Source organism: Pteronotus mesoamericanus, unplaced genomic scaffold, assembly GCF_021234165.1.
Source record: "Pteronotus mesoamericanus isolate MK-2021 breed Mesoamerican mustached bat unplaced genomic scaffold, CSHL_Meso_final contig_101, whole genome shotgun sequence".
In the NCBI taxonomy this organism is placed as follows: domain Eukaryota; kingdom Metazoa; phylum Chordata; class Mammalia; order Chiroptera; family Mormoopidae; genus Pteronotus; species Pteronotus mesoamericanus.
The window spans coordinates 12,722,352-12,741,813 of record NW_026555001.1 but is presented as its reverse complement, the minus strand read 5'-3'; the positions used below and the strand labels follow the sequence as shown (position 1 = coordinate 12,741,813).

General features: G+C 38.1%; 1 protein-coding gene across 3 annotated transcripts in view; it reads left to right on the top strand.

Annotated features, from left to right (window-relative positions):
- The window catches only part of LCLAT1 (lysocardiolipin acyltransferase 1), a 152,393-nt gene that overhangs the window by 91,369 nt on the left and 41,562 nt on the right, over positions 1-19,462 (top strand). For all 3 annotated transcript variants that reach the window (XM_054568255.1, XM_054568265.1, XM_054568273.1), the window contains exon 5: positions 1,664-1,780. In XM_054568255.1, the coding sequence (XP_054424230.1) occupies positions 1,664-1,780 (117 nt within the window). The remainder of the gene's footprint in view (positions 1-1,663; positions 1,781-19,462) is intronic.

Here is a 19,462-nt window from a genome sequence, read left to right as displayed (position 1 = left end):
TGGGTAGAGGGAAAAATGAATGCACAGACCCTTAGGTGGGACATGCCTGTCTGGTGTGAGAGCAGCAAAGTGGCCGGTCTGCCTGTTGGAGCGGGAATGCTGGCCTCGCAGTGCCGTAGGGAGTGAGCTGACAAGACAGGAGACTGTGGTCAGCAAGTGGGATGCTTGTGCAGTTACCAGTGACCACAGAGTCTGGGGGTGGGTAAGTGAAGTGGGCATGGAGGGAAAGTCTGCATCTCTCATCTCTCTGGCTCCCATCATTTCTACCTTCCCACATCGTGACTGGGTTTTAGAAATGCTTAGACTTGTACACCCATTCTACAGCGGAGTTCAGTTTGGTCTTCAGTTCCCTAAAGTCTGTGATGAGCTAGAAGAGCAAATGGAAGAGTAGTTAATTACTCATCTTGTCAGAGTCGCTGGGCTTCCCCATCCCATGTGAGGCCCTGTCAGCTGTCGATAAAATGCTGTTTTGCACTCCTGTGTCCAGGATATTCTCCCAAATGAACGGGAAGAATGAGCTTATTACTTTTTATGTTTAGGGCCTTTCCTTTTGACTTGCTGGGGATCTGTGGGTATTTAGTTCTCTGACTCAATTCCTCGCTTGTAACAATAATAAAAAAGTAACCCCTTTTATAGGAGTGTTCTTTGAATATTTTGAATCCGTCTGTGGTCTTTTGAGGTTTTGAGCATTCCATGGTCTTAAATTTATTCCCAGGAAAGCTGTGTTTGTGTGTGTATGTGTGTGCGCACATACACACATATATATGTATTTTTGTGACTTAGAATAGTCTATAAATTTCAGGAGGCAGCTGAGGATTGCATGTTTTAACATCTGCTGTCATCAGAAGCTATTTCATGATCTCCCTCAGGGGCGGAGGCCAGATTTCTGAACACTACTTTTTCCAAATGTATTTGCTGAGTAATGGGTTTGGTTCTTCTTGGAACTTATAAAGTTACCTCATGGAATGGAAAAAGAAGTTTTTGCCAAAATTTGGAACATATACTTGACTGTGTAACTATACGCAGCCAAACCATGGTCAGATGTTTGTACATGGTGTGCTGATCATGTGCCCATTCTGCCGTGGGGTGGTTTGGGTTGGGGACATTAGCTGGCTCTGTGCCTGAGCCAGGAAGATTTTCACTCTGCATTGAAACCCTACATTATTGGGTTAAAAAAAAAGTTGATCTGATATATTTGGCAAATTGCTAGTTATTTCTTCTGGATGTATAAATCTCCTTATGTTTTATTACTATTTTAGTTTTATTTTATTGGCATCTTATATTTAGTATTTCAGTTTTTATTATGTAAAGATTATTTTATGAAAATTTTAGTTTATTAGGATTTTATTTGTATTTTAGTTTTCACTGTATATTGACTTTTATGAAATCTCTTAAAGAATTTTAAAGATTTGAGTATGAATTTGTAAACTATTATAAAAAGTCCTTTAATACCTTATAAAATTTTCAAAATCCCAATAACTACATACTCTAAGATCTTTGTTAGGGATTTACATAACTTTATATCTTCTTATTTGACTCAGCATACTATACTCAGTAATTATAGAAAAATTAACTGCCATTTTCAACAAAGAAATTCTGTAGTATTTTCTTACCTCACATTATCTTTATTTTATTGCTTCTCATTTTCTATTATTTTGTTTAGAAAACAGCAAGGCTCGAAGTAATGACTTTGCTGAAAAGAATGGACTTCAGAAATATGAGTATGTCTTACATCCAAGAACTACAGGCTTTACTTTTGTAGTAGACCGTCTAAGAGAAGGTAAGCACCCATCTCAAAGTATACTTTTTTATGAGTGGAAAAATTGCTAAACTTTTATATATATATTACATATATAAAATATATACAGCCCTTTAGAATTTACAAAGCTCTTTTTTGTATTTTATCTCAAGAGATGAGATACTAAGTTTTTATACTAGGTTGACCTCCTGCACTAAAATGTTCTATTATGTAGTCTTTAAAAATAGAAAAGATCTTTATAAAAACAACAATTTTCCCTCTTTTGGAATAGGCAAAATGATATATACAGTTCAACTGTCACTCCATTTTTAAATGTTTCTCAAAGCACTAAAATTGTCTTGAAAGTATCTTATTACTTCTACTATAGTTCTTTATAGCTTAAGTATAGTTTTACATTATTATTCTATTCACTCCAACAGATGATTCTGGTTGGTAGGAAGGCAGTAATGCCACCTTCATTTTATAGTTAAATAGAACCGGCATCTAGGGTGGTTAGTAAATTTTTGTAGGTCAGGGACAGAACCTCATTCTGCTTCCTAGTTTGTGTCTCATACTACTACCTCCCTCACACTTACTTCTTCTAGAACCTTGCCAGTTGAAGAGCCTATGGGGACAAGGTGATTCCATTGACAATATTACACCCACCACCCATTTAAATGTTTATGTCTTGATATTTTTATGTAAAAAAACCCCAAATTTTACATTTTATTATAGCTGCAGATTTATATATGTATATACTCATACACTCATGCACATACAAATAAATAGCACACACATTAATATATTTGAAAAGGGAACATGCTAAAGTGTTATTAATTTTACAAGAATAATTCAAAGCCCAGAGTCACCTAGCAGAAGAAAAATCTCGTGACATCTGTGACAAATTATCACCGTCATCTGGTAAATGCTTCTTTGTCACAAAACTGCTCGTTCCTAACATTAAAGGCCTTGAAACATTATGTAAATATAAAGTTCTTTCTTCTTCCCCTAAATAGCATTATTATTTTATTAGGGTTTAGTGTGCTTTAAGATACTAAGTACAGCATAGCCTTAGTTAATAAACCTTGCCAAGATAAAGCATCTTTATAACGAAGTACCCATGATTTTAAAGAAATATATGATCAGCCCAAAATTGCAAACTGAAAATGTTGTCCTTGTTAGTTTGGCTTGCTTTTGGAATTCTGTGTTTATAGTTAATATGACATGGACTCAAGGGCTTAATGGTTGCATTGTGTATGAATAGTGAGTACCCATCTGTACCCCTGGAAGCACATGGCGAATTCAGTTCTCTGTGCCCATGAAAGTCATAGGGAGGCACAAAGACATTAAGGCAGTGAGGCTTTTTTTTTTCCTATTTCTTTCTTTTTAAAAAAAAATATTTAGTTTTAGAGAAGGGTGGGAGAGAAACATCGATGTGTGGTTGCCTCTCATGCACCCCTCTCTGGGGACCTGGCCCACAACCCAGACATGTGCCCCAACCAGAAATCAAACCAGCAACCCTTTGGTTCACAGGCTGGTGCTCAGTCCACTGAGCCACACCAGCCAGGGCACTTTTTTTTTTTTAATGTGGTACCACTTAACTGTGGCTTCCCATTCAGAATCACTCTTTTCATTTGACAATATTTTTTTATTTCCTCACATAATCTAATATTTTATAGTATTTCATGATTTTATTAAAGGTATTTCTGACATCATGGAACACATTCATCTACTGGATTTATCTGTCAGCACAAGTATGCTGTTGGAACACATCTTTTGCTAATAAAAATCTTTCTAAATGTAGGCAGGATAATTGAGAGATCATTTTATAGTGGATAAGGATATATCTGTAGTTCTGAAATCTGGAAAATATTTTAGCAGCAAACTGATGTATAACTTTGGAGAGTGGGTATTACTTAATTATCACTAGATGTACTAGACAACAACCACAGTATGCAATTTTTCCTGCCAGAACTGGCAACTGATTCCCGCGCATTCCCCACCTCGCCATTTCAGTGAAAAGAGAAACACAGTTAGATGATTCCATTTGCTTTAGTTAGAAAGGTATAATGGGGCCAATATACTATAAAAGATGTAAGAAATATGATAATATTATAGTAACAGTTAATATTTATTGTTTGCTAAATATCAGGCATTATGTTAAGTGTTTTGTCAATTAATCCTCATAATAATCCTACATGATAGTTCCTACTATTAATATTTAACTTATAGGGCAAAATCAAAGCAGAAATTGAGATGAGGACGCTTGTCAAAGTTACTGGAATATGATTTGTCTGACTGAGTAGCCATGCTCTTTTTACTGTAACTTGGGGCCTTTTGTATTTGCAGTATGATTTTAGTTAATAAAGTACCTTTGTGATAATAGTGATCTGGATGGTTTTCTTCAAGATTTTTAAAAAGAAAAAAAAGATGGCAGTCACAAGGGAAGTGGTTCTGAAAGCTGCCTGAGAGGCCAAGGGGAGCAGGCGCAGTCCAAGGGACGTCAGGTGGAGGAGAGAGGAGGGCTGCTCTGCCTCAGGCGGGGCCTTGGGGCAGGCGTGATGTCAGGTGAACAGGAAGAACAAACTTCCTTGAGAGACAGGGGCAAAGAGGATCTTAGAGGTCATGTAGGCCAGAGTATCCTTTTAGAAAAGGAATCTGACTCAGAAAGGGCCCAGCACAACTTTCTGATCTTTAGGCCCCTGAGATCTAATCAATTTGAAACAATGATATACCCGAAACCTATAATTTTATTAACTGATGCCACCTCAATAAATTCAATAAACATTTTTTTAAAAAGAAGAAAAGAAGCTTGCTCTTAAATAACTGTTAGAAATAAATATACTTAATGGAGTCTGGCAGACCACATACTAAAACCAGTTATCATTAAGTAACATTTTTACTGCCCACACGTATAACCGAATTTAGTGGTGCTGACTTCCAGTAGCACGAGTGTGGAAATGAGAAATGTATGACATCAAGAAGTTAAGGATAAAAGGTCTTACTAGGAAGCATTGAATAAGAAGAAATGCAAAACAAAGAAAGTAGTTCCTCTTCCTCTGTTTAGAATATATTTATTGAGATGAAGAACATTTAGAAAATACATACTTATCCTGAAATTCAAAACTCTTTATAACTTTGTACAGGTATGTTGTTCCTGGAATAATAACTGCAAAGAGTTTATACCCCACCCCCAGTACTTTGATTTCCATCATTAGTGTACTTGCTTTATACTCTTACTAGATTGTAACCACCCAAAGGTTATGGAATGCCCTGCATATAATAGGGACTCAACCAGTATTAGTTGAGTTGAATATTATTTTCTTTTATCTAAAAAGTAAGACAAGTATAGTGTCCTCCTAGATCTATATTTGTCATGGGTGGTTTATTTCATATGTACCTCAAATCATAGGGCATTTCAGTATGTGATTATACAGGTTTTTTTTTCAGTAGTAGATTAACCCAAACCCAAAAGGAAGTTGCTAACTTAGCCAAAAGAGACTTTTATGAAAGAAAGTTTTTGTTTTTTATTACATATTTAATAATAATCTTTTAACTTATTACACTAAAAGTTAGTTTATTTCACCCCTGGTGCTTCGTAATTTTTAGCAATGAGAGCATTATTCTTCCTTGATTTCATAGAAATAATGATTTGGTTTAATCATTATTTGGTTTTGCTGTTTTTTATGAGCCAGTTAATTGTAACCATGCAATAATTACTTTCACCATTAGGCGGCACAAGTGTGCACATCTGAAACATCTTGAACTTAGGTTCAAGTAGTTGGGGGTAAGGATAAAACATGTAATATTTGTTTGAAGGGATGTCTTGTTTAAGATGGACTTTGCCTTCAAGACATTTACCATCTTCATGAACTGATAATACACATGGAAAAAATCTAAAAAATAATATAAGACAATATAATTATGCACTAACTTATATGGTATATAGTATACAAATATGATGCCGAATAATTACAGCAGTATTTGGTAAAGAGAGATCATATAGTGTTGCAATGCTCAGATAAGACTTTTTCAAGAAGTTCAATTTTCCTTAGACCTTAGAGACTATGTGATTGGACAGGCAGAAAAAACGAGCATGGTTGAGGGCAGAAAAAGAAGAGTTTATGAAAGGGCACAGCATGGAGCTGAGCAGTCAGCGAGGCGAAACCACCCTCACTGAGCTGGAGACTCGTGCTGCAGAGTAACAGACAATATTTAAGAAGATTGTGTGGAGACATTCTTGTTGAAAAATTTAATTCCTGCCCCCCAAAGAGTCATGTTTTTAGTTTATCCCTTTCCAGATCAAGTCAGTCAAGAAAATCAGCTCATGTGTTAAGACTTTAAAACATCATATGCATCTGTTTATGTTTTGGGTTTGAAATAAGTAAAATGTTTTTGGATTTAAAGTGGAACATTCCATATTTCAATCCATGTTTAATTCATATGCCTACATTCTAAATATGAAGGAACGAAGGACACTGTCTTTCTACTAATCTAGTGATAAAGGGTTAAATGGCTAGAGAAAAAATAAATTCCTGCTAGGTAATTTGGGTCAGCACATCTGATCAAAATTCTTCAGTCTACATCAAGGGAAAAAGAACTGCTGACTTGACACACCCAGATCTGATCGTCCAGTCTTTGGCTCCCTCATTTTGGTCTGCACTGGTTCTCACCTGCTCTGAAAAAGCTGGCAGTCACATAAGACAGAAATGCAGCATACTGATGACAGACAGCTCGGTCTTCAGCAGTGTGGTTAGACCATTTAATTTCTTGAACTTTTTGCATTGAATACAAGCCCTTATGGATAATTCAGTATGTCTCTTGCCTATAGTAGCTATATATAGTGGGGAGTAAAGACCGCCAGCAGCCACCACTCTGTGGCTCACACTGCACTTATCTTAGTTGGTGAGCCTCCCCAATTGCATTTCAACAATCCTCTTTAACAGCCAGCATGTTCTAGGAGGCCAGGAAGAAAGGCAGACAAACTATTGAATTATTGGGTGCACTAAATGCCATGTACTCTGACCTTTTCATGTGACTTTTTATTGCTAGAAACTATTTATGAAGTAGGATAAGACCTTTCCTTTATGTTAAAAAATGTAATTGTACAGTAGATCTTTGACATTTACTAGAATGTTTTAAATATTTTCTGAGACCTTTCACATTTCCCCAAATTTGCAGATATATCTGTAGCATAAGTTGACCCTCTTTTGAGGCCATTTTACAAAGAATGAAGCTTTTCTCTTTTTATGGTGATGAACAGAATACAACAAAACCTAAATGAAACTTGGATACTGATTAGTGGGAAAGCATACAGATCAACTAAGTGACTTGGTCCTATGCATCATGAAGCAGAAATGATTCAAATATGCTTCAGCAAAATTATGCACAACCACATGTCAAAGACCTTTGGGGTCACTTATATTGAATTTTTAAATGCCATGGTACTGTTTTGGACCATAAATGGCATTTATATTGTTTTGTTGTTGTTGTTCATTTTAGTTCATTCTCCACCCCCCTTATCTCTAGCAAAAAAGTCTGAGGTACTCAGGGCAGATCTTGTCACTGTGTTTAATAAAAAAATTCATGACAGCCTTAAGGAAAAGTGACAGAAGCCCTCTATTCTGTACATAAAGCCCATACGCTAACACTTACCAGGTTGTGTTTAAGATGGACCTTGCCTTCAAGATGTCTACCATCTTCATGAATTGATAATAATACACATGGAAAAAAATCATTTTTCCTTAAGGCTGTCATGGTTTTTTTTATCCTTACATGTTTTATCCTTTCCCCCAACTACTTGAACTTAAGTTCAAGATGTTTCAAATGTGCACACTGTGCCAGGCACTGAGTTCACACGTTTCGTTTCCCTCTGCACACAGGAAAGTCTTTACCTTGGAAACTTCTATTAACACTAATACTCAGGACCAGTCTCAGACCTGCTGAACCACAGTTTCGTGGTGGGGTCCTGGGCTCACAGCCACCCCAACAGCCACTTTCATACAGATCACCTAGTTCTTGTAATTGTGCTAGGTGGTGGTTTGCGTGGTGCTGCACCCGCGGAGACTGATGCACTTTAGCAACCTGCCCAGGGCCATACGGCTGCTAAGTAGAGGCACCATGACTTAAACCCGGGTCTGTTTGATGCCAAAACCCATAGCTTTTCACACTGTGTAATAAGTTAACTGTTTTTCTATTCCAAATGCTACAGGAATGTCATCTCTGTAGGGTTTTTTTTTCTCTCTCTCTCTCTTTCCAAGATTTCTCCCTGGTATCCTTGGCTATACTGTGCATTTTGTTTAAATGGACGATTACATCAAGGATATCCTTTTGTAAGCGTCTCTTTCATTTTTCTGGATCCTATATGTGCCAGCTTCTCCTCCATTTCTCTAATCTTTAAAATAAAATTTAAGAAAAAACAAACATGATTCTCAAACTATCTGTCCTTTCACATTTTGGTTCTATTTTTTTTTTTTTGCCTACCAACTCGTAGGGAAAAAATAGCCTCACAACTTGATTTTCTTACACTAGCTCACTTTCTACAAAAAATGGATACTTAATGTTTATTATAAAAATAACATTTATTGTAAAGTCATTGGAAAATTGATGATGAGGAAGAAAAAGACATTTATAGCCTTTTCAGTCACTTCTCAGAAAAATCCAGTGCCTGTCTTGTGACATATAGTCTTCCTGTGTTTTTCCACATTTCTATATAGATCAAACAAAATTAGGGTCAAATTATATATTTTGTTTTATAAAGTTTTCATAATTTACTATAATGTACACATTTTCTCACTCTTCTTACCCAATTTTATAAATATAGTGTTAATATATGTAGTCTGTCAGATAGACTGCTGTTTATTTTATTAATCCTCTATTGTTCAAAATGAAAATTTTTTCCAGTTTTCCAACCTTATAAATAATATCAAAGTATGCATGAATCTCTGTAATTATTTCCTTAGGATACAATTCCAGGTCTGATTACTGGGTTAAGGGGTATACTTTGTTAGTCTTGTGCCCCGCCCCATTTCATTCAATCACCGAATTCTATTGATACTGCCTTGGAAGCATCTCTTAGAGACATCCCGCCTTCCAATACGTCTACCGTGCCACGTAGGTGGGATCTCATTACTTTTCACTCTCCCTGGCTTTTCTACTGGTCTGCCTCTGCCTTCTCCTTTGCTAATCTGTACTGCACACAGTTGCCAGTCTTGAGTTGCATAAGATTGAGGAAACATAATTATATGCAAAGTCATAAGAGATATGAATAGAAAGCAACTTGAGGACATAAAGAAAGGTTAGTTCATCTTTACCTAAATTGACACTTAACAGGTAGCATGTAAGCAGAGAATTAAAGAGTAATTAGGTGTTTTCCAGGGAGGAAAGGCATTTACATATTTGCATTACTTCCATATTCCTTGGCCAAGACTTTCTATAATGATGGTTCCTGTCTACTGTTTAAATTTTACCACTCAGAACCCCACTTCATGCAGTGGGAACCAACCTATTTGAATTAATTGACTTTTCCTGACTGTGCCTTATGCTTACTGAATTTTGCCTCTGGTTGTGTCTGTGAAGTTCAAAACCTGCAGTGCTTTGATGTTTTCTTTAAACTCCAAACACTCTTCATCTTTTCATGATCTTCTTTTAAGAGGTCAGTTCTCTTTCCCCTGGCTGGCAGTTATCTGGACCGAATATCTTTTTCCTCTCTAATAGGCCTTAGCAGAGTAGACCTTACATTAATAGCTGTTTTAATACATGTTGCATTTTACCTTCCTACTAGGACAGCAACGGCCATGTCGCCTGGACCATTAAAGGCAAGGATTTTATTTCTAAATCCCATTAATACCTTTCCATCCTTATCTTATTCCCCTCTTAGCAATATTTGATACTGTTCGTTCTTTTTGAAATATACTCTCCCTGTAGCTTCTCATTTTTCCTCCTACTTCTCTGGTCACTTCTCAAGACTCTTGCAGGTTCTTTATACTTGTCTGTCTCTCAAACATCTGTGTTCCTCAGAGGGCTCCCTAGGTTCCTTGTTCCCTCACTCCATACCTTCCCCCTGGGCCATGCCATTCAGGTTGGTGGCTTACATGATCATCCACATGCTCATGACTCCGCAGTTTAAATCCTTAGGCCAAAGCCCTTGCTTAGTTCAGAGCCATAAATGTGACCGTTGCCATTTGGAGGTTCTGTAGGTACTTCAACTTCCATATGCTCAAAATTGAACTTGTCATTCCACGTCTGAGTCTATAATCCCTACACCACGGGGTGGTGGTGGTAATGATGATACTAATTGAGTGTTTATTTACTAGTGTTATTCCAACAGCTTCACATGAATTAGTTTACTTAATTCTTAGAGGTGGTATTTTCATCATCTCCATTGTATGCATGAGGAAACTGAGGCACAGAGAAGTTAACTAATAGTCCAAGATTCCCACCTTTTAAATGGCAGAGCTGGGGGTCTGGTTATAGAGCCTTTGTTTTAACTGCCATGTTATATTAATGTATCATTATCTCAGTTGCTCGAGCCACACACCTGGGAGTCACCCTTGCTTCACCCCTCTTCCTTTCTCACGTACACTGAAATCCCAAACAAGGCCTTTTGTTGTCTCTTCAGTAGCTCTCAAATTAATCTTTTTCTTTTTATTCTCACTGTCATCTTTATCTCCCTTGAATTATCATACACCTGCTCAGCTGGTCTTCCTAGTACTGGTCTCTTCTTAACCAGTACTTTCTGGACCTTGTAGCTGGAACGTCAACCCTTTCTCTCCATGAGGTTGGCAGCGCACTAAGGCACACACTTAGGCTCTGGAGTCAAAGGACCTAAGTTTGAAATCTGGCTTCACTAAGATTAGCAGTGTGACTGGTCTGATGACTTTCCATCAGTAAACCTCCTTTTCATCACTTGTGAAAGGAATAGTAATAGTGCTTATCTTACATGATTTTGTAGGGCCCTTGTGAGGACTCATCGCAGTCATATGCATAAAGCGTTCAGCACAGTGCCTAGAAAATAGCAGGCACTCAGTGAATATTCCAGTGCAAATATGGTGGGGTCAGCCCCCGGCTGAACTGCTGCGTTTCAGGTGCTCCAAGGTTAAAGTTACTTCCCTTAACACGACTTCCCTGGCCCTTGCTTTACTCCCTGGCCTTATGTCCCACCTCTTTATCTGCACCCTTTGTCCCGTCTGACCAAACTGCGGCCCTTTCCCAGAGAGCACAGCTCTCCGAGCCCTCTCCGCTGTGGCGTAGCTCCTCGCACTCAGGCTCTCGGTCGCAGCTCAGATAGCAGTTCACTCGGGAAGCCTCCCAGCTATCTTAGACTTCAGTGTTCCTCGCCCTCTGTGAATGTTTTCCCTGCAGTATTGTCACTTGTTTAATTGTCTGTTTCATCCATTCTCAGTTCCCAGAGCATCAAGTCTGTCCCACTGACAGATTTTATCCCCAGCCCTCACCACAGGCCTGGCATATATATACCCTTTAAATTTTTTGAACCAATGAGCCATTTGGTTGATGTAATTTTATATCCTGCTATGTCCCAATAAAGATTGAAAGTTTGAATAACGATTTAAACATAAACATGTATGCTACAATAACAGCAGCACCATAACTGAAGTTCAGTAAAATAAGGGTGTGAGGTTAGTACATAAAATATGTAAGGTTAGTATATATGTTATAAGGTTAGTGTACCTGTTATAAGGTTCGTATGCAAAGTATATGTTACAAGGTTCTAGATTCCTATAAAACATGGGTCCAAAAATTGGCCCTGAGCTTTTTGGCACCTTCTGTAGAGGGAAACCAAATGGTATCTTTGATAAGGTCCATAAAATTAAAGCAAACCACATACTCAGAAAAAGCATGATCATTTCTGAAGGGCGTGAGAGGAGGATCTCCCATAGCTCCTCACACTGCACTGTTGTGAGCGGCATCCTCACAGCATCTTTCAGGTCTCGAATTAAGTGTTCCACGTAGCCTCAGAGTTCTCGTCCACGTTGGCTGATGTCAGAATGAGCAAAAGCAAGCAGTTCAGTAAAAGCAGTCTCATAAGAAGCTGAAACATTGGACTGTGTATGGGTTTAGAGTAACTCAGTTCTAAAGGTAATGGAGAGACCTCATGGGTGAGAATTGATTATTCTTCTTAAAGCACCTGTTAAACAGGATATTTGTATCACAAGTGGCAGGGGCTTTACTGTGGGTGGAGCTGGGAGCAGGATTCTTTTAGGGGAGTTGCAGAGTCTAGTGAGATTTTGCACATGAATTGAAGGTCTCCTTACCTCTGACTGAGGTTGGCCAATGCACTCCTCAGAAAACAGTTGGGATTTACATGCTTTTGTGTGCCTTGCAATGCTTAACAGAATGGGGCCTTGGACATAGCAGGCCATTGCCCAGAGCTCGGTCCCTGTCTGTGTGGGCCTTCTGGTCTTGTTTCTTGCTGTGACTCCACGCCCTTTCTTCATCCCACTAGGTGGAGTGTACTTTCTTATACTATTTCTTTGCATAAACTCTTCCCAGCCATCTTGGTAGGTCCTGTTGGTCCTTCAAGACAGTTCGCATGCCTTTTCCACTGAAAACAGCCTCCTGCCCTCTCCAGGCTACCGGGCTTCCCTCTTACTCATCTCACTCTGTGCATTTGTCTTAGTCACTTCTTTCATATATTTTTATAGTCAATGATTTTTTTTTTTCCTCTCTCCCTTGGACTCAGAGCTCCTTTAGGGTAGATACTGTGTCTTGTTTGCTTATATATCTGAGGCTCTAGTACCGTAAATATTAGACCATGGTACATAGTACAATATTCATAGTACTAGACCATGAATATTCATGACACTAGAATATTATATTACTCAGTACTCAGAATAGGTTTGAACAAGTTTTTGTAGCTCTGTTTTTCTCAGCATCTCCCGTCCCACATATATGTGTATATTGATTAGTAATGCTCCCTATCACCTTCAGCCTAGACATTAGACATGTGGCAGATATGAACCCACTTGGACTCCTGTATCTCACAGAGGTTAGAGTTATGTCAGTGCTAGAAGGCCCCGTAAGGAAGGTGCTCACGTGATAAAAAAAATGGTGTCTTAAGACAGTCTCCTCTTTTTAACTACTGAAGGACAAAGGCTGATTTTTTGGTTTGTATTTTAGATTATTTGTACTAGTAAAAGAGACATACAGCCCTGCCTGGTGTGGCTCAGTGGACTGAGCACCGGCCTGCAAACCAAAGGGTCGCCGTTTGATTCCCAGTCAGGGCACATGCCTGGGTTGCAGGCCAGGTCCCCCCAGTAGGGGGTGCATGAGAGGCAACCACACACTGGTGTTTCTCTCCTTTTCCCTCCCTTTTCCCCCTCTGAGATGATAGATAGATAGATAGATAGATAGATAGATAGATAGATAGATAGATAGATAGATAAAATCTTTTTGAAAAAGAGAGATGTACAGAAGTATGGTATTTGTCACTTAAATGAACAGGGATTTGTCATTTGACCATGTAAAAATCAATATGGAATTGCGGTTCTTAAATATTTCCCTGGATCATTAGTATTTCTACTCAGCGAGTTTTCGATTCTGAGATAGTGCCGATGAGACAGGCATCGCCTCCCGAACCCCCCTGGACCCCTTGCCCTCAGTGGGAGAAAAACCCTCTCCCGAAGCTGTCGGCTGCTGCCGCCACATTGGTCAGCGGCGGTGCCTGCCTGCCCGCGTGAGAGGCGGCCTGCGCAGTACTGAGCGTGGTCTTGTGGCGCCGTTAATATGAAACTCTCAGAATATACATTCTTCTACTGGTTAAAAGGTTGTCATTTTCACAGATGAGTGGAAAATATATACATGTATTTTACTCATTTGAAAGAGTTGTCTGTGCTTAATTATTGATGCTCTGTTATAATGTTTATATATTTTCTTGAGTAACATGCTGAAAAATACTGATAACTGACACAACGCCTGTTTATTTTAAAATCTCAGAATTGTGGAAGAAGCTTTGTAAGTAAGATTTGTGGAGTTGCTTTTGAGTGATAGCTGTCTGTAGATTGTGTACCGACTAGAAAGCATATTGTTACATACATTAAAAGGCTCTGTCCGTTTGCCCTCTGAAGAGGAAGGGGAGAGAGAGGAGGCAGCAGAGGATGCTGGTAGCTCTGCCATCACCGTGTGGCCTCCCTGCCTGACAGCTCCGCGCCAAACCTCTGTCCTTGTAATGCTGCTTCGGAGCAAAATACAAAAGTTTCAGTGTGTATGCAAAAATGTATGTAACAATATACTCTAGCTTCCTGTTCATGTGAAAATCAAAATTTATTCTCACTGAAGTTGAGATGTTGGCCTGAATCTAAACCCTGTGGATCCTTGAATATAGATATTCATCTTAACAGGAACTTATGCTTGCCTTTTGGTTTTATCTAGTACACAATTTCACTGTGGATATGTTATGTTTCTTTTTTGGGTTTGTCCAAAAAAGCATTACCTTGTTTCTCCTGTATTCTGGGCATGTGTCCATTTCATTATTTATTAAAGTTGTGCCTTTTCTCTTTTGGAATACCTTTTCTGTACTTTTTCCAGTTGCTAGGACCTCTTCTCATTTCAAAAATTAAATAAATCAATGTTTGTTTTATGTATTGCAAGGGTATTGTCAAAGCGATACTGACCTTGCTGGGAGTGTGTGTGTGTGTGTGTGCACGTGCAAGCCAAGTTCATATGTCTTTACTTTTAAAAAATATATTCTGATCAAAAATCAGTCCCACGAGAATATGAATCTAAATACAGACGTTGAAAATAGTCTGAACAGCTTTCTAAAATGAATTGTTTTCTCTATTTTCTTCTGCATAATATTTTCCATATATTATAAAATAAAATAATAATATAAAATTATTATGTGGTTATATGTATATAGAACATGTTGTTATATATATTTTATAACATAGGTGCCTTACACTTACCCTCTGATTGCAAAAAGCACCCAAACTCACTTTGTCACAGAACCTGGGCTGAGCAAAACAAGTCCTGGTACAGTCATCCCTATGCTGGCTGCTCGGTACTGCATGAAGCACAAGATACTGACGGTATGTTAGTGACTTTCCATTCACCTGCTTTCTCCTAATGAAGTTAGGTAGGAGAAGAAAGCGTACATGTCTCCAGTGACTTTCATTCTCTGCCCCAAAAGTATTCCATTTGCCCACATAGAACAAATTCCAAGTATTCTTGTGCTTGGTAAGATTGTTGACTAGGAGAAGCTGGCAGAGCAGGCATAAACACACAGTGTGCCTATCTCAGTGTGTTTATTTTGTGACAGTTATTACTTAATGCAGATACTTTTCATTGTGGCTTAGTCATCTTTTTCATAAGAAATGAAAATTGAAAGAGAAATTAAAGTAATATAACCACAAACTTACATTTATTTCTCAATCTTTGTTTCATAAAGCACTTTTTCCAGTTAAGAGTCTCATGTGAATGTAATGAACTAACAGTAATCTACCATGTGTTGGATTCTTTTCTTTCTAGTATTTTAAGTGGAAAAATCACTGTCTTAACTCTGAAAACGTGTCATGTTTGTGTTCTTTGTCTTTTTTATTCTGTATTGTTCATGTTACATGTCTGTTCGTGGTGACTAAAATACTTTTCTAACAAATACTCTTCTAACAAATATTTGTGATTTAAAAAAATCACAGCTGTCTGTGATTCCTTTTTATTATATATAACACATTTTAGAAGACTATAGAACAGGAGGAATTTTAGTCTTTTAAACAACCAGCCTTTGATACTGTGAGGGTGCTACACAATTTCTTAGATGTTAAATGTGAGAAGTTTGTGTCAAGTAGATTAATAGTTGCTTTCTTTGAAGTAATAGATTTTATCTGTCAAAACTGTCGATTCTTTGGATTAATTTTGTGTTGTATAAATGTAGCCTGAAAGTAGTTGGGGGCTCCATGTGAGACCTTGACAGAACTTTTGAGAATGTTTTACCAAAGTTTAAAAGTCCTGTATTCATAGTTTATTTATGATTTACATCTTCCCTGTTTCCTCATAGATTTGAAATGGCCTTTAGCAGAAGATAAAATAAGGAAAACATGGCTCACAGAGCCCAAGTCAGGTATTAGTATGTGTGTATAGGGCTTTATTACCCAAGCTAAGAACAGCTGCTGTAGTCATCCATGAGCCTTAGCAGTGACCTTCTCAGAAGTCACAGTCTGCCTATATTTTACTCATTGCATTTAGTTCTTGGTGATTTACAATGGTAATGAGCTAATTTCTAGGGAAAGAGAAAGTATTAGTTAATGCCTTTCCCAGGCACAATGATTGGTGCTCTTCGGTAGCAGATCTGATTTGAGTCTGGTTAACAAGCATTCCTCAAACCTGAACAAACTATTCCGATTTTTGCAGACAGCTCTTAGATGTCATTCTTTTAAAAGATCTACCACTTGACCATGATATGCTTCCACTCAGGAGAGGAACTTGACACTGTTGGTTTGAATACATTGAAAGTAAAGGAAGTCCTCAGTTAACATTGCCTAGAGATTCTTGGGAGTGTGGCAGATTGATATATAACAAGCCAATTCTACCATAGGCTAATGATATAAACAAGGCTTACGTTCTCATAGCCTATTATCAATGTCATAACAAAATGATAAACAAAATAACATTATTTGAGGACATGCTGTACTTTGAACATTCTTTTCTGGGCCGTAAGAGTGAACTTTCATCTAGAACAGAATTTTAGCAACCGCAATAGGTTCATAAAAGTAAACCCAAGCAAAGTTTTCAAATAGTTTACCAATTAGTTTTTGTTAAAGAAATTATTACTAAATAACCTTTCTGATCAGTAAAAACATCATTAATATGTTGGTTCCAATACTAGTTCCTTTAGTAATTCAAGTAGACTGTAGCCACCTCTTTGTTTACTAAATCATAATGAAGGCTTACATTTCCATACAGGTGCTCCTTGACTTCTGAGGGGTTATGTCCTGATAAACCCATTGTAAGTTGAAAATACTGTAAGTTGAAAATGTATTAACATCTAACCTACTGAACATCATAGCTTAGCCTAGCCTACCATAAACATGCTCAGAACACTTAGATTAGCCAGTAGTTGGGCAAACTCATCTAATACAAGGCCTATTTTAAGTGTTGAATATCCTATGTAATTCATTGTGTATTACTTTTGCGCTATTGTAAAGTCAAAAAGTTGTAGGTTGAACCACCTCAGGGATGGACATTGTTAAGAACTGAAATGAGAAAAGACTTGATAGGAAACACTGACTTTTCATTAGACCTCACAGATGAACAGAATTTACACAGAGGGAAAAAATTTGTCCTATACATATTATCATTAAAATTATGCTTATTAAAGGTGTTTATATTTTAAATATTCTAAAGAAAATGTCTTTTTTATAAATGCATATAATCTGAATCTTAGGTGAGGTCCGTGTTTTATGGTTAACACTATGCAATCGAGGCATGCTGGCAGCAGCATCAGGATGAAGGGTTATGATGAACCCATCACTGGGCCCACGTTGGTCTAGTACCACAGAAACAACATGCAGGTGCGTAGTAGAGAAGGGTTGTAGTGAGCAGCAAAATAAGGGGGAGAGTGCAGGGAACTGAACCTTGAATTAGATCTTGAGGAATAGTAGGATTTGATTTGGTTAAAAAAAAAAACATTGGAAGAGTATACAGTCAGCGTTGGAGACCCATTAGTGGAGACTGCCCTGGTTGGAGCCCAGAGCTCACCTTTTTAAGTGGTAAGGCCTACAGTTAGAGCGGTAGTCTTTGTGGGAGTTGTGAAGATAGTGTTTATGAGTTTATAAATACTCTAAGACTGGTGAATAATTGTTCTCTTCTTAGAATTCTAAGAGCTGATTATCTTCCGAAGCAGTTTACTACTTTGTTCTCAGATAAAATAAGCTCTATTGGCTTTATCATCAGCATAGTCATCCCAAAATAGTTTTCTTTTCTTGAGATTTCTGCATTAATTATGTTCAGGTCAAAGGAAGACTCAGTAAAATAATTGCATCTCATTTTTTTTATATCTCTTAATCCACAAGTGAGATATTTACAGACTGTATAATGGCATATAGTAGGAAAAAGTATGATTCATCCGAATTACAAAGCTTTTTCCTAAGAAAGAACCCTTGGAAAAATACCTTATTTCTGTTTTTAAAAATGGCTCTAAGACTGTAAAAAAATTCTAACTTTCCTTTGTATGGCTGTAAATGGTCATAATTTTATATTTGTAAATTTTGATTTGATATGAATTAATCTCTTTCAGCAGTACTGGCCTGTTGGAAGGTCAGACACTCGTGAACTTTTCAGATTCATTTATGAAAACATCAGCAATGTGCCTGGAATTCTAGGTGCTGATAGAGTCTTTGGACATAAAGTCTGAGAAGAGTCACTGGGTACAGCAACTGGGATGCATTTGCTGACCTTACAGAGAACAGGTCCGCAGGGATGGGGGTGCCAGAAGCCAGATTTGAGTGGAGTGAAGACTGAGGTAAGTGGAGGTAGAAAGTGTAGATGGTTCTTTCAGGGAGTTCGCTGGTAACAGACAGGAGAAAGTTCAGCAGTTACTAGAAGGAAGCTGCCTCAGGGATGACTAGGGAAGGTATTTTTAGAGGCTGAGAAAATTCAATAGAGGAAAAGCTGAAAGTGAAATGGATTGATGATGGAGCAGATTTTGTGAGAAATAAGGAGGAATTACAAAGCTGAGGGAATTCCTCATCTTCTAAGGCAAGGCTGAAGAAGACGAATTAACATATTTTGGTTTGGGAAGGAGGTTCATGAGAAGTGGGGCATTATTTGATTGGAAAGCTGTTCTCTCTGTCAGAACAGAGGTTACATAACCGGATGATGACGGTGGTGGGGAGAGGACAGGTTGAGCCCTGCGAGTTTGGGATAGCTGCTGTGGAAACGAGAAAGAAGGCTGATGAAAACAAGTAAAAGCATTGCTGGGCCCTCTGACTCAGGTGCCAGCCCAGGCTGACTTCCCACCAGCTGTCGTCAGCTCCATCCGAAGCGGTGACTCAGGTCGCCTGCACTGGCCTGCCCCTCTTCACCGCTGACAACACTCCTGCGCACTCCCGCTCCTTCTGCCTTGGATCGAATCTGCCTGGTCTTTTATGTGCAGCTCAGGTGCATTGTTTCCTGATCTGTTCAGCTGGAAGTGCTGTGAGTGCCCCCTCCAGTCTTCTGCAGCAATTGAACCCCTGTTAAGAATCACGTCATTTGCAAATATATTGTATCTTCCTTCCTAAATTGTAATTCCCTTCGGGGGAAGAATCATGGCTTTGTTAGTGTCTGCTTCTCTCTCTTTCTCTGATTAGGACAGTGCTGCTATATTGTTCGATAAATACTGAATGAATAAATTAACGAACAAAGCGAATCCACTAAAACCAAATTGTATAAGAGCAATGGACCTCTATAGGAAGGTAAAGTTTGTCAGAATTTTTTATGAGGTTAATAACCCACAGGCATCAATTTAAGAATACGATTTTGTATACATATTTAACTTCCTCCACAATAGGAGTGAGATATATTGTGTTTAGAGATGATCACTGTAACTTGACGGCTCATGTTTTTTAGTTTTTGGCTTATTTGTAGTCTCCTAGGCATGAAGAGCACACACTAAGCACAACCTCTGTTGTGTCTGACTTTTTCTATTATGCAGCTTTCATGTTGGCTTTTCTAATGATAAAGATACTGATGCCAGTAATGTACCATACACTCAAAGATTAGACTTCCTTT